At 46.7% G+C, this 13,247-nt stretch overlaps 1 protein-coding gene across 1 annotated transcript in view; it reads left to right on the top strand.

The window, feature by feature from the left end:
* The window catches only part of MIB2 (MIB E3 ubiquitin protein ligase 2), a 71,201-nt gene that overhangs the window by 42,535 nt on the left and 15,419 nt on the right, over positions 1-13,247 (top strand). Inside the window, exons 4-8 of the mRNA XM_082230735.1 lie at positions 5,512-5,618; positions 8,037-8,231; positions 9,042-9,184; positions 10,337-10,444; positions 12,238-12,342. Of these exons, the coding sequence (XP_082086861.1) occupies positions 5,512-5,618; positions 8,037-8,231; positions 9,042-9,184; positions 10,337-10,444; positions 12,238-12,342 (658 nt within the window). The remainder of the gene's footprint in view (positions 1-5,511; positions 5,619-8,036; positions 8,232-9,041; positions 9,185-10,336; positions 10,445-12,237; positions 12,343-13,247) is intronic.

The raw sequence follows: 13,247 nt of genomic DNA, 5'->3' as shown, positions 1-13,247 counted from the left end.
ACCGCCAACCTTCTAATCAGCAAGTCCTAGGCTCTGTGGTTTAACCCACAGCGCCACCCGCATCCCTTTTAATCTTTTAATGTAGTTCCTTACCTTCTTTTTTCTTGGCTTAGAGCAGAGTTCGGGAATGTCAAGTTTGAAAACTGTCCTCGAGGCCTTTCTCTCTGGTCCTCAGGACTGTTGCCAGGTTGCACTCCTCACTGGGCCCTTCTTTGCATCTCCCTGGAGTGTTTTTGCCAGGCTAGACTTTGCCCCTGAATACCGATGATGCCTCTTGCTTGTCTGGATGGAGCTGTGTGTGCAACGGTCTCTTAGTGCAGCTATGTTGGGTAGGGTGGGGTGTGAGACAAGGACCGTGGAATGGCAGAGTTAAAAGTATAGAGGCATTAGTGTGGGAGTATTGGAGAAGCATTACTGAACAACTGATAAAGCATGGTGGTCCAGGGTAAATCCACTTCAAATGTGCTGCTCATGGATGAATGACAGGCTGCTGCATACACGATAAAACAGCGGTCTTGATGAGACCCAGTTCTGTTGCTCTTCTGCTGTGTGTTTCTCATTGGCCACAGTGGTGTGGAGAGCAGCTTGGATTCAACAAGGATCTGCCACCAATTGCATTGAGACCTTCCCATTGCCTTGTCTCCAAGGTCAGTGGGTGGAGGCTTATTCAGTCTGCCTGCTTGAGATGATCCTTTTATTCTCTCTTGTGGCTGGCCTGAGCCTCCTGGCTCCAAGGTCCCTCTCTTGCCCTTCCTTCTCTCCTTTGGCTGTTAAATCTGAATAAAGCTTACAGGACTGCATCGGGTGGATTGCCAAATTCTATCCCCCCCCCCACCGGCATGGATACCAGACGTTTCCATTGAGGCATCCTCTCCAGAAAGTCAAGGTTATTGTTTTTTTCCCTCCATATGGCAATGTGTTGATTATGAAGCTCTCAGCTGGCTCAAGTAATAAAACCTGGCTACCTTGGGAGCCAAGGGGACTCAGCTTGCAGAGGCAAGAGGAAGGGAGTTATGGCCTGTGTTGACTGCTAGATCAGGGGTGGGCACCCTTTTTGATGCCCCCTTGCAATGGGCTGTGTTCAGCAGTTGGTGGGCATACTCCCAGTGCCGGCAGCATGTGGAACCATTCATTCCCCCCTATAATTTCTCTCTCTCTCTCTCTTGCACTCTCACTCTTGCTCCTGATTTGTGATGGAGATGAAAGTGTGGAGGCATCCTTGCAAACACAGTCATGCTCTCCTCAGCCAGCCAAGCAGCTTTCCAGCCTGAGAGGAAGGTGGTTTCACTTGGAGAGGAAGGCGCACAGGGGTGGACCTTCCCTGAGTTACACTCTCCACCCAGGCAGCAAAGTTCAGTGGGGAGGAGAGAGAAATTTGGTGGAGGGGTGGGGGGGCGGTGTCTGCAGGTAGTCTTCCATTGTCCTTCAAGTGCTGTCTGTATCCTGTGACAGCTAGAGGAACGCAGAACGTGATAGTTAAAATCGTAAAATTCGCTCCCACAAGATGCTGTGACGGCTGCCGGTTCAGATGGTTTTGAAAGAGGTGTGGGGCAATTTCGCAGAGGAATAGAGCTGTGTTTCAGTAACCTCCACTCTGAGGCAGAAACTCTTCTGAATACCAGTTGCTGGAAACCACAGGAAGGGAGAGTTCTTTTGTGCTCCTCCAGGCTTGCCTGCAGGCTTCCCACAAGTGTTTGGTTGGACACATTGAGAACAGGATGCTGGACTAGATGGATCACTGGCCTGATCCTGCAGCCAGGCTCTTCTGATGTCCTTATTTGTCCCGACAAGCTTCCACAGAAGCAGGACAGGGCTGCTTTTTCTTCCGAGCCCCCGAGAACCAAACATTAACCTTGAACTGAACCGTCTCTGCTATCTACCCAGCCACGAAGAAGCCAAGTGATGCAGCAGGAGCCAAGCGCCTCCTGGATTTTAATCTAATTTGAGTTGTTTTGCATCCAAATCCCGGATAACAACCAAGGCTATTAAAGAGTGCCGCAGACCTCACCCCCGGGGGGTGCATTTAATCGCTGCAATATTGCTTTTAATAACCATTTTAATTAAGGCCTTCATTTTCGAGATCGGTGCTGACCCAGGGATTCCAGCTCTGTCAAATTTCCAGCTGGCCCTTTTGCTGGTCGAGGATTTAGGAGGAAATTGCTGTGAATAAAACGGCATTGACTGAGGCGGGCAGGGACCCTCCAGGACAAATTTTGATCGAGGGGAATGGGTAGGCCAGAGGCGTTTTTCCTCTTGACTGCGAATTCTTCTGTGCAATTTCTTTCTCCACTTGCTTAGGGGGATGCTGTGTCAGAGGAGAAAATATCTTTGGGCCGGGAAGGGTGAAATAAAAAAACAACAACCCCAAATTGCATGCAGAATTATGTCTAGTAGCATGCCCTACTTTACAGAGGACGGTCCTCTGGTTTTGAACCAGTCCAATACCACAATGACACTATACATTTAAAGCACTATGATGCTATTTTAAAATAAGTTGGAGGGGATTGTGTATTTCCCTGAACTTCTTGGAGGAAAAATGTATCAGTTGCTTCCAGTTGCAGAATCCTTTTCGTTTCTTTCTTTTTCTTTTTTTGATTGCTGAATTGATGTGACCCCAGTACAGAATTTTACTACTGGAGACTGGCTGAGCAGGATTGCCCTCCCTCCTCGCTCTTGGCTCCTATCACGTTACAATCTGGATCACGGAAAGCTGCTGGAAAGATACCGATTAGCCATCGTGTGTGCAGATAAACCTGCCCCCTGGTCTTCTCTCCTAAGCACCTTTCCCCAGGCATGCCACGCCACTGAAGCAATCCATTAATGAGCCAAAGTGAGAGCCAAAGGTTAATTTTAGTGGCGCAGTGGGCCGGGTGGCTGCTGGTTCCCAGGCTGCGTCAGGGGTTTATCCGCACAAGTCTCTGCCGTCTGCTCCGAGTATTAAGCAACAGGCTAAGTCAGGGGCTTGGAAGTGTTATGCCTCTTCTTCCCCCATTACGGAAGCCACGCAAATGTGGAAGCGGTTTCATTATGGCGGCGGGAGAGTTTTTTGCTTCCTCAACCCCCAGCTGGAATTCTTGAAGGGCTTGGCCCGAAGTTTCTGCTTAATCAAATGCACTTGGTTTGATTTTGGGACGCGAGGAATACCAATCCCGTTATGGGCATTGGGAGCTGCTTCAACCGGACGTCAGATCCCATCTTCACCATTGTGTGGGTACCGCGCAGAGACGTATCCTTGTTGCTTGCCCTCAGCCTCTTGTAGATTTTAGCTTGACTTTTTGAGGGGGAGGAAGCGTTGGGTTGTAAGTCTCAGTAGTGCAAGTGTTGTTTTGTTTCGGGAAGAAACGTAAAGGTTTGTGTCCTGTGCTATCCTGCCATTGAAATTATTGGTCATGGCTAACTTAGGTCTGTTAATTTTTGTGGGTTAACTCTCAGTGAAACCTAGTGTGGTGTGGTTTGAGTGCACATTTTAAGAACATGCATTCATCTTAGTTATGCTCAGACTAGACCCAGGTGAGTCATGTCCATTAGCTTCAGAGGACACACTTTGCATAGGACTGTCATTGGATTCAACCTGAAACCTTTGCCTCTTGGCTGAATCTGATAGTGTGGCAAGACTGAGACCCAGCCAAACAAGGCTGGTAAGGGGAGTGCCTCCAAGGAGGTCCGACTATTCTTTCTCATCTCCCCCAGTGCTGCATACTCTGACCGGCAGCACTTCTCCAGGGTCTTGGGGAGAGAAAGGTTGTTTTCCATTAACTGTTTTCTGAGGTCCTTCTAAGCAAGAAAACCAGGAACTGTTGTTATTGTTGGATCCTTGATTTTTAACAATACTATGTCAATGACTATTTCTGCTTTTTATACTACTTGGCTTTCTGTTTGCTGTTCTAAATGTTTCAGTTACTCTGATTTTTTAAATATACATTTCACTGAGAGTTGTTGTAAGCAGAGAAGCAACACGTAAATTTTATGTTGGTCTAAATAATCATTCTTGGTTGATTGTTTAATTTCAGTACCGCTTAATATATTAAAAAATATCTCTAAGTGGTGTGCAGAAAACGGAAGCAACAACCAGCAACTTAAACAAAACATTGTAAAGATGCATATTATGTTGTGAAGTAAAACATAGCAAGGCGTTACAGGTGAAGAGGTGGTTAATGCACTTCTTCATTTAAGACAAATTTATATTTATTGAGACAAGTTCTGGGTGATGTCCACCCAGTCCATGTCACTGTGTCTAGGAGTTCTGTGGTGTTGTTTTCAACCCCCCTTAACAAAAGAAAAAGTCACTCATGATTGTGTATGAAAATGGTTTTGGTTTCATCCAGCTAGATGATACACAGTGAATGGACCTAAGTTAGTCTTGTTCATTAGCTTCAGTGGGTCTACCCTGAGCTCCTATAAATTGTGGTTCTACATCAGGAATGGGCAACCTGTGGTCCTCCAGGTGTTATTGGACTCCAACTCCCATCAGCCCCAGGCAGCATGGCCAAAGGTCAGGGATGATGGGAGCCATAGTCCAGCAGCATCTGGGAGAACTAAAGGCTTCCGGGAGCTGGGAGCATCATCAAGAAAGGAGGCTTCTTGCCATTTCTCTGCATGAGTGGCTGCTCTGATTTAAAACAGAGCTGGGGAACCTTATATTGAGATAGATATTTGACCTCTACTCTGTGTGTGTGTGTGTGTGTGTGTGTGTGTGTGTGTGTATTCAACAGTTATCACACTGTGATTTTTAAATTTACCTGTAAGCTTCCTTGGAAGGGCTTGTGAGCAGGGCAGTTTATTGTTGGCTGCAGAAAGAAAATCTACTACTATTGTTGTTATTAAAATTATAAATCCAGATTTAGGGGGGCTGTGAGAGATGGGATGGCATTTTGATGAGAATGATGTTGTGTGGACAATGTGATAAGTTATATTTCCAGGACAGCAGTAAAACAAGGAAAAAGACTTGGAACATATGGGGGGGGGGAGAGAGATAAACTGGCTAAGTAGTCACAGGGCTGATGGGAGGACATGGGTGCTGTGTTCCTCCTCTGGCCCTACCACTGCCGTGCTACCCAGAGCTAAGCTATGGTTTGGCTTAGCGTTGCGTCCCAAACCAGGTTCTTGGTTTCTCTTCCCCCTACGTGAAAAGCATGAGCAGTAAGCTAGGAACAGTCCTTGGATACAGCATGTGATTTGGCTGGAGCGAGACAAACTATAGCCTTTTGGTTAGCATGCAACACTAAGCCCAAGCCATGGGTAAGGGAAGATAACCAAGGAGCTTATAATGGGAAATATATACTGACTACTAAATAACAGGGGCCTTTAACTGCAGTAAATATGGTACCCAATGTGGAAGAGGACTACCTGTACTGTGTATGGGTGTACAGGCACTTGTCTGCATCGGCAGCGCTCCCAACTGGCTGTGTTTCACCTCCAAACTGGCTTTGTTTCACCTCCAAACTGGCTTTGTTTGTATGAGCAGCAGGGGAAATGACATGGTGTTTTTTTTCTTTTCTTTCCCTCTTGCAGAGTGACTGTGAGCCCGCGGCAGAACTTGCCACGCATTGCGTTAAAGGGGACTTTCCAGGGCGCGAAAGTGGTTCGGGGCCCCGACTGGGAATGGGGTAACCAGGACGGTGAGGTGCTTTTTGCCTTTTAGGGGAGTGGGGGTTGGCTCCTTGTGATGTGGGCAGAAAAATTCTATATTCAAGACAAGAAGCGAGAAGCTCTGTCCCTCATGGATCAGTAGAGAGGGCCTTGGGCAAATACATTTCCCTTAATCTGCATGGTGGCTTGCGCTCAGCCAAGTTTTACTCAGCGTAGACCTGCTGAAAATCAATGGGCCTCAGCATGTCATGTCCATCGATTTGAATGGGTCCGCTCTGAATGAGCGAAAGTTGCACTAGTTCTGTGGAGCCTTGCAAAATAAAACAAAAATAACAAACTCTTGGAACTTTGGGCTCACACACACGTCCCGTTTCTTTCCCATGGGAAAACCCACGGTTTAGCACTCAGAGCAAACTACATTTGCGTTTTCCATGGATTTCTGCCTTCCAGGCGAAAGCAGCAGGGCAAAGGCAAGACTGCAATTACCCATGTCTAGAAAGCACGAGACAAGCAGAAAACGGTTTGGTCTTGTGCTTTCTAGGCATGAGAGAAGCGGAACACACCCTGTTGCCTGTAACCCAAAGGGCATAATTTAGATGCAAATAATAATAGCACAGCTAATACAGGCGCTGAAGGGGAGAGAAACTGGAAGTTGACAATATCAGCATGACGGGGGATGTCAACACAACCATGTTCTGCGGCGTGCGGCAGGTACAGTTTGGCCTGCAAGGTCTTTGTTTGTGTGTTGGATGCTTTTAGAGTTGTGTACCTGTTTGCACCCTGTTATTATTTATTCAGTTTAAATAACTCCCTTTATCAGAAGATCCCAGGGCAGTGTACAACATTAAAAACACATTACAGAACATCAATAATAAAAACATGATTTAAAAAAACATAATAACAGACGGCCTAATAATAAAATAATCATCGTAATAACAGTCCAATCCCCCACATTTTCACAGGCCATAGATTATTTAGTAGCCATAGGCCTGGGTAAAGAGGATTTGAATTATTAAATTAAATAACAACCAAACAAATGGTGCACATAGCTTTAGACATGAAGAAATGAAGAAAATTATGTCAGGATACATTTTCTACTCTGCGTAGGACTAGTATTGGAGACTACTGCCCTAAATTTCGTAAACCTGGTGTGTGTGATTGATTAAATCTAAGGGCCCGAGCTACAGGGTTGAATTATTTGCTCTGCTTAAGGGGGGCAACCCTTTAAGAAGTGAGTAGCATGTCAGGAAAAAGACCACACTTTGTCTCTGGAACCTTCGTGCAACTGCTTGCAGTGGGACAGACTTAAGTGAGGGCTACTCAGTAGGCTTTAGAAGAACAACAGGAGAGCCCCAGTGGATCAGGCTGAGGGTCTATCCAGTCCAATATCCTATTTTTGCCCATTATGGGAATCTCACCAGCAAGGCCAGAGCGCTTGTGGATCAATCCCCACTCTCAGCAAACAGTTTCGCTTGGATCAGGATCCGGTAAACGGTATAAAAACAGAAGGGGTGTCGTATCCAACAAGATAATATCCATCAAAATAAATGGACTTGAGTCAGTCATGCCCATTGATCTCAGTAGGTCTACTCCTGAGTATGGCTTGGCTGGTTTAACACCCAAATGTGTTAATATTTGCACGACTTAGGCCACTTCCACACCACACATTCAAATCACTGCGATACCACTTTAACCCTCACGGCTTCCCCCAAAGAATCTTGGGAGTTGTAGTTCATTAAGGGTGCTCTGAGCTGTTAGGAGACCCCTCTTCTCAGGGGCGGCTGTGGGCAGGATTCCTGCATTGCAAGGGTTGGACGAGAAGATCCTTGGGGGGTCCCTACCAACTCGTACACTTCTGTGATTTTATTGTTCTAACTCTGGGAATTGTAGTTCTGCAAGTTGTGTAACAACTCTCCACACCCTTAAACTATAGCTCCCGGGATTCTTTGGCGGGAGCATAAGCCATGACTATTAAAGAGATGGAGCACTTTAAACATATTTTGCAAATGCAGTCCGTGTTTGTTTTGCTGTGCAGTTGGAATTTTGAGACTCCTCTGCCACGCAAGGAGGCTGGATTCGAACGGGTTCCCTTTGTGTATGTGGCCTTATTACTCCACTCCCTGCACCCCTGAAGGCAGGCGACCTGACAGGACTGGAAACGTGCAGCCACTGGGTCAGACAGGCTCCACTCTTGACCTCTTAAGCTCCCCTTCTCCGGCGAGGGATTCTTCCTGCCTGCCGTCTCCCAGGGAACTTCTTTCTAATCTTTGGGGCTTTGTTGCAGTTAGAGCCATGGAAGGTCGTGATCTGCAGATGGCCTCACATAAGCCGTCTCAACCTCCTGGCAAAGAGCTTGAGATGAAAACCTGTGTGTGTGTGTTACGGATGGGAGAGAATGCTTGAATTGGCACGTTTCAACTGTGCCCTGTTCTTATCCCTGCGGACAGGTGGCGAAGGCAAAGCCGGGCGCGTGGTCGACATCCGTGGCTGGGATGTGGAAACCGGGCGGAGTGTTGCCAGCGTGACGTGGGCCGACGGCACCACAAACGTGTACCGAGTCGGGCACAAAGGGAAAGTGGACCTGAAGTGCGTTGCAGAAGTGACGGGGGGCTTTTACTACAAGGAACATCTCCCCAGATTAGGTACGTGTGTGAAACCCTCTCAGGGAAGGGGGCAAGAAGAGATTTACCCATTGAGTACAGTGGTACCTCAGGTTACATACGCTTCAGGTTACAGATTCTGCTAACCCAGAAATAGTGCTTCAGGTTAAGAACTTTGCTTCAGGATGAGAACAGAAATTGTGCTCCTGCGGCACGGCGGCAGCAGGAGGCCCCATTAGCTAAAGTGGTGTTTCAGGTTAAGTACGGACCTCCGGAACGAATTAAGTACTTAACCTGAGGTACCACTGTACGTGCAATGTAATTTGCACTCCGGTTGTGCTAAATGCTGGTCTCTAATAGCACACTTTTGGGGTTTTTTTGCACCAACTTAGGGATGTGTTGGGGAAACAAGCTTTCTTAAAAAGCAAAAATGAAACCCATGCAACGATTTAGGAGCTGAAGAGAAAATCGGGCTGTTGTTCCTTCTAATTCCAATGCTCCAGCTGTGAGGGCCGTTCATTTTGTAGCCCGAATGGCACCACGTGCAGGTTTTGGGGAATCCAGGGTTTGCAGGAAAAAGGAAAAAGTTCTGAAAAGAGGAGGCCCTCCCTAAAAAATTAAAATAACACCCTCTCAAATAAACATGGATTGCTGACTGATTTCAGAGTGGGTCAGAGAGGAGGGGAGTGGAATTGAACAGCAGCAGCTCCTACATGCAGCATTTTTTGCCTCTGGTCTCGCTTTTAGGGATTGCCCATCTACCCCAGGATTTAGTTTGTTGTCTGAACGCACACAAGATGCTAAATTGTGCATTCCTCTGTCGGCAGCTGCTCTTTCTCTCTCTTTCTCCAGGTAAGCCGGCTGAGTTGCAGAAGAAAGAGAGCACTGAAAGGCACCCGTTCCAGCACGGGGACAAAGTGAAATGCCTCTTGGACATTGACATCTTGCGAGAGATGCAAGAAGGGCACGGGGGATGGAACCCGAAAATGGCTGAGGTAGGGGACCGCATTAAAAAATAATGGGGGGGGGGCTTTAAACCTAGGAAGAGGTCCAAAAACAACTCCAGGAGGATTGAGCATGCTCAGTGGCCACAGAATTGTGATTGACTGTTGGTTGGCAAAGAATGGAACAGAATCCTAGGCAGGGAGGTCTCCATTCTGCAACATTTTGTGGCAGTTCTCATTTGTGCTATCAATTTTTAAAATAATATATTTTCTACTGCTGCAGGAGGTTGTATTCAGCTAAGCCAGTGCAGTATAGTGGTTAGAGTCCTGGATTGGATCTAGGAGGAGACAAGGGTTCATAACCCCAGTCAATCATGGAAACCCGCTGGCTGAACTTGGGCTAGTTAATCTTTCTCAGCCTAACCTATCTATAGAATGTAAATGTGAAGAAGAAGAAGAAGTTGCAAATGGGGAAGACCATTGAAAGCATTGGACCCAAGTTAATTTCAGCGGGCCTGATCTGAGTAGGATTAACATTGCATACAACTGAAGGAGTGATCCGATTTGTTCTCCTGTTAGTGTGCTACCAAAGCTTACTGTTCCCGTTGTGCGTGCGGGTGTAAGAGAAAATTATATGTGCTTGTATGAGAATATTAATGTTTCATGTTACTTTTTAATGGAATAATATGCAGGCAAGACTCAGTGTACATGGGGGTTACATTGAAAATCCAAATTGTGTATAGTCAAAATACATTGGGTTCAATGGCAGGCAGGATTGCCAAAGTCTTTTTCCCCAGAAGCTTGCCCCCTGTCCACCCCATTTGGTTTTTGGTTTTTTGCGTGTCAAGCGTTTAAAGGTGAATGCACGCAAGTTAAATGCGGGTAAGTCGCTTGGAGACTTTGATCACCATTCGCCAGCAAAAGATAAATCTTAAGAAATAACAATAACTGTTTGTGTGAACTTGTGTTTTAAACGTCTGTTGCTTTGATCCATGAATATTATTCTGGCCATGGACTTTAGCAATGAATATTTCAGCAGTTTGAAAATGTATTTGTGAGCGAGGAGGGGCTACTGGCTTGCTGCAGGGGAGGCGTCCGATGGTAAAGGCTCGCATTTCTTGCTTTCAAATGACAACCTTTAATTTTCTCTCTCCTCATCTCCCCGCTCCTCCCCAATACTTCTCCGTTCCTTTCCTTCCAAAGTTCATTGGCCAAACAGGAACTGTCCACAGAATCACAGATAGAGGAGATGTCAGAGTCCAGTTCAATAGCGATACCCGTTGGACGTTCCATCCAGGTGCCCTGACCAAGGTGAGTGCGGCTGACGCATCCTGCCGATGGATCTAAAAATTGTGCCGTAGTTCATAGACAGATGGGGGGGGGGAAGGAGAGGGAATGGAAGGGCAGCCTATTAGCAGGAGAATAACATTTGTTGGCTGATAAATTATTGGGGGGTGCTACAACATGTCACTGATGCAATAGTAGTACATTAATGGTGGATTTGTACTGGACCGTCCACATGTCCTTGTGCTTTATTAGTTGTTCCATGATGCTTCCCCAAATGTTATTGCCCCTGGAGATCTTTGTTTTGTCCCAGCAAGTGTATATCTCAGTGAGTTATCAAGAACTGGTCATTGTCACATTCGTGGACAATTGTCAGCAAATCCTTCTCCCTGCCCAAGTGACAAATGTGAAGCTGTATAGAGATACACCGATAAGATGTTGGCAATCGCTGAATTCAGACGTTCAGCGTTTGCTTGCTGTTGTGTCGAAGGAGTGGAGAGAAAGGCGATCTGCTTTCTCTCTGGCTGTCCTTGGCTCCAGCACAAGTTCTGACAAGCAACTCTCTTTGTCAGCGGCAGTTCTGAGTGCCTTGCTCTTGATAAGGGGTAGTTCCGAAGCACTCTCTCCCGCCTCCCGCAAACCAGATCCAGGAACATCGTAAGAGACAATGTCCTGGCCAGCTTGAGTCTTGATGGCAGATTCCTAATGAGAGGGTGCTCAATGGCATTACCCTCCTCCCTTGCCGATGTCAGTGGCAGTTGTGGCTGTCTCACCCTCCACACCAGAAGCCCTTTGTTAATCAAAGTGAATTTTAATCAGTTGCTGGATTAAAGGAGCAAGAAACACATGATTGAAGGAAAAAGCTGGCTACCTGTTGTTGTTTTTAAGCAATGGAAGAGCAGTCCCTTCCTGTTTGAACAATGGTAGTCTCTATTTTGCTTTAGTTTCTATTAAGTATATTGCTCAAGAACTTGGATGGGGGGGCACGACCCCCTATCTGTTGCTGTAAACTCCAGCCCCCATGACCCATCATTAGCTCTGACCATTAGTCATGCCGGCCGGGGCTGGCAGATGCTGGGAATCCAACAGCATCTGGAGGGCCAAATCTTGTTCCCAATCCCTGGTCTTTAAGAGAACCTAAACACATGCCCATTTAAAGCACACACCGTAAAGAGAAAACAGGGGGTCCCCCAACTAACTTCACTTCCTTTAATTTAAAGGGCATATGTTTGTCTGAAATGTGGGGGGGGGGCACATACAAGGATCTATAAACAATGTTAAGAAATGATAGATACTAGGAGCCTCTCACCTGACATTCCTTGGGAATTATAAGAAACCACCAGATTTGTGCAGTTTTGAAAACGGTGGTTGAAACTGAGGCAGCTTTGACAGGTTCTGTGAGTCCGCCATCTTGAATCAAAATGGCGTCCACAAAAACCCCACTGTAGATTGCTGTGAGTGGCAGGGCTTGGGGTCAAAAATGTCTGGAGGGCCTGCGGCTGGGTTAAAAGGCCCTACGAATGTTTGCCGAAATCTTAGCCAGGGATGGTCACCGCCACCATCCTGCATCTCCGCGGTTAATGCTTGGTGGATTTATCTGTCTATAAAATATAATAACAATAATTAATAATAATACATAATTATTTGTTCCCCACCCATCTGGGTTGCTCCAGCCGCTCTGGGCAGCTGTGTATATTATATTAGTTTATAATATAAAATATATTATATATCCATCTCTCTCTCTTTCTTTCTTTCCTATGATTCCTTTCTCCCCCACGCACCGAAAAGAAAAAAGCTTCTGATTTTCTTTTTCCTTGTAGCTCAACACCTTTTGGGTTGATGATGTTGTCCGGGTGATAGATGATATGGAAAGAATCAAGCAGTTGCAAGCTGGTCACGGGGAGTGGACTGATGAAATGACCCCTGTGAGTGTCCTTCTATTCCAAGACAGCGCAGTTACTTAAAACAATCCAGTCCATGCTTTTCCCCTCTCCCCTCTCCCCTGGTGTGTTAAAATTCGAACGCAGCTCTCCGAAATTTTAACAGCTGCCATCATGTTTTAAACAAGAGCAGTGAGGGCTGATGGACCAGTAAGGGGAAAGGCTCACTGGCAGATCATCCGCTTTGCATGCAGGAGGTCCCAAGTGCAATTCCTGGCATCACTGGGAGAGGCAGCTGTCTGAAACCCTGGAGAGCTGCTGCCAGACAGTGCAGACAGTACTGAGTTAGATGGACAGTACTGAGTTAGATGGACCAATGGCCTTGATTCTGCATCAGGCAGCTTCCTGTGTTCCTAACATCAGCTCTGCCCACTGATTGGCTTCTGCCCAAGCTGACCCCGGCAAAGGGGTCTTCAATCCCACCTTGCCCACTACAAAATCTTTGCCTTATTATGTCCCCCAGCCAGTGCGGTATAGCGGTTAGAGCAGTGGTGGCCAAACTTGGCCCTCCAGCTGTTTTTAGACTACAACTCTCATCATCCCTAGCCAACAGGACCAGTGGTCAGGGATGATGGGAACTGTAGTCCCAAAACAGCTGGCGGGCCAAGTTTGGCCACCACAGGGTTAGAGGGTCAGGCTAACACCTGGGAGATCAGGGTTCAAATCCCCACTCAGCCATGAAGCTCACTTGGGCCAGTCACTGCTTCTCAGCCTATCCTACCTCACAGGGCTGTTGTGGGGATTAAATGAGGGGGGGGGACTCATATGCCAGCTTGAGCACCTTGGAGAAAATAGGTGGGATATAAATGAAATGAAATAAATAAAACACTGTTTCCCAGCTGACACACAAGCAAAGGAGAAGAAGCATTCAGTGCTCACTTCCTGCACGC

The sequence above is a fragment of the Podarcis vaucheri genome (genome assembly GCF_965113315.1).
Source record: "Podarcis vaucheri genome assembly, chromosome: 7".
NCBI classification, from domain to species: domain Eukaryota; kingdom Metazoa; phylum Chordata; class Lepidosauria; order Squamata; family Lacertidae; genus Podarcis; species Podarcis vaucheri.
This window is presented reverse-complemented; position numbering and strand designations above follow the sequence as displayed.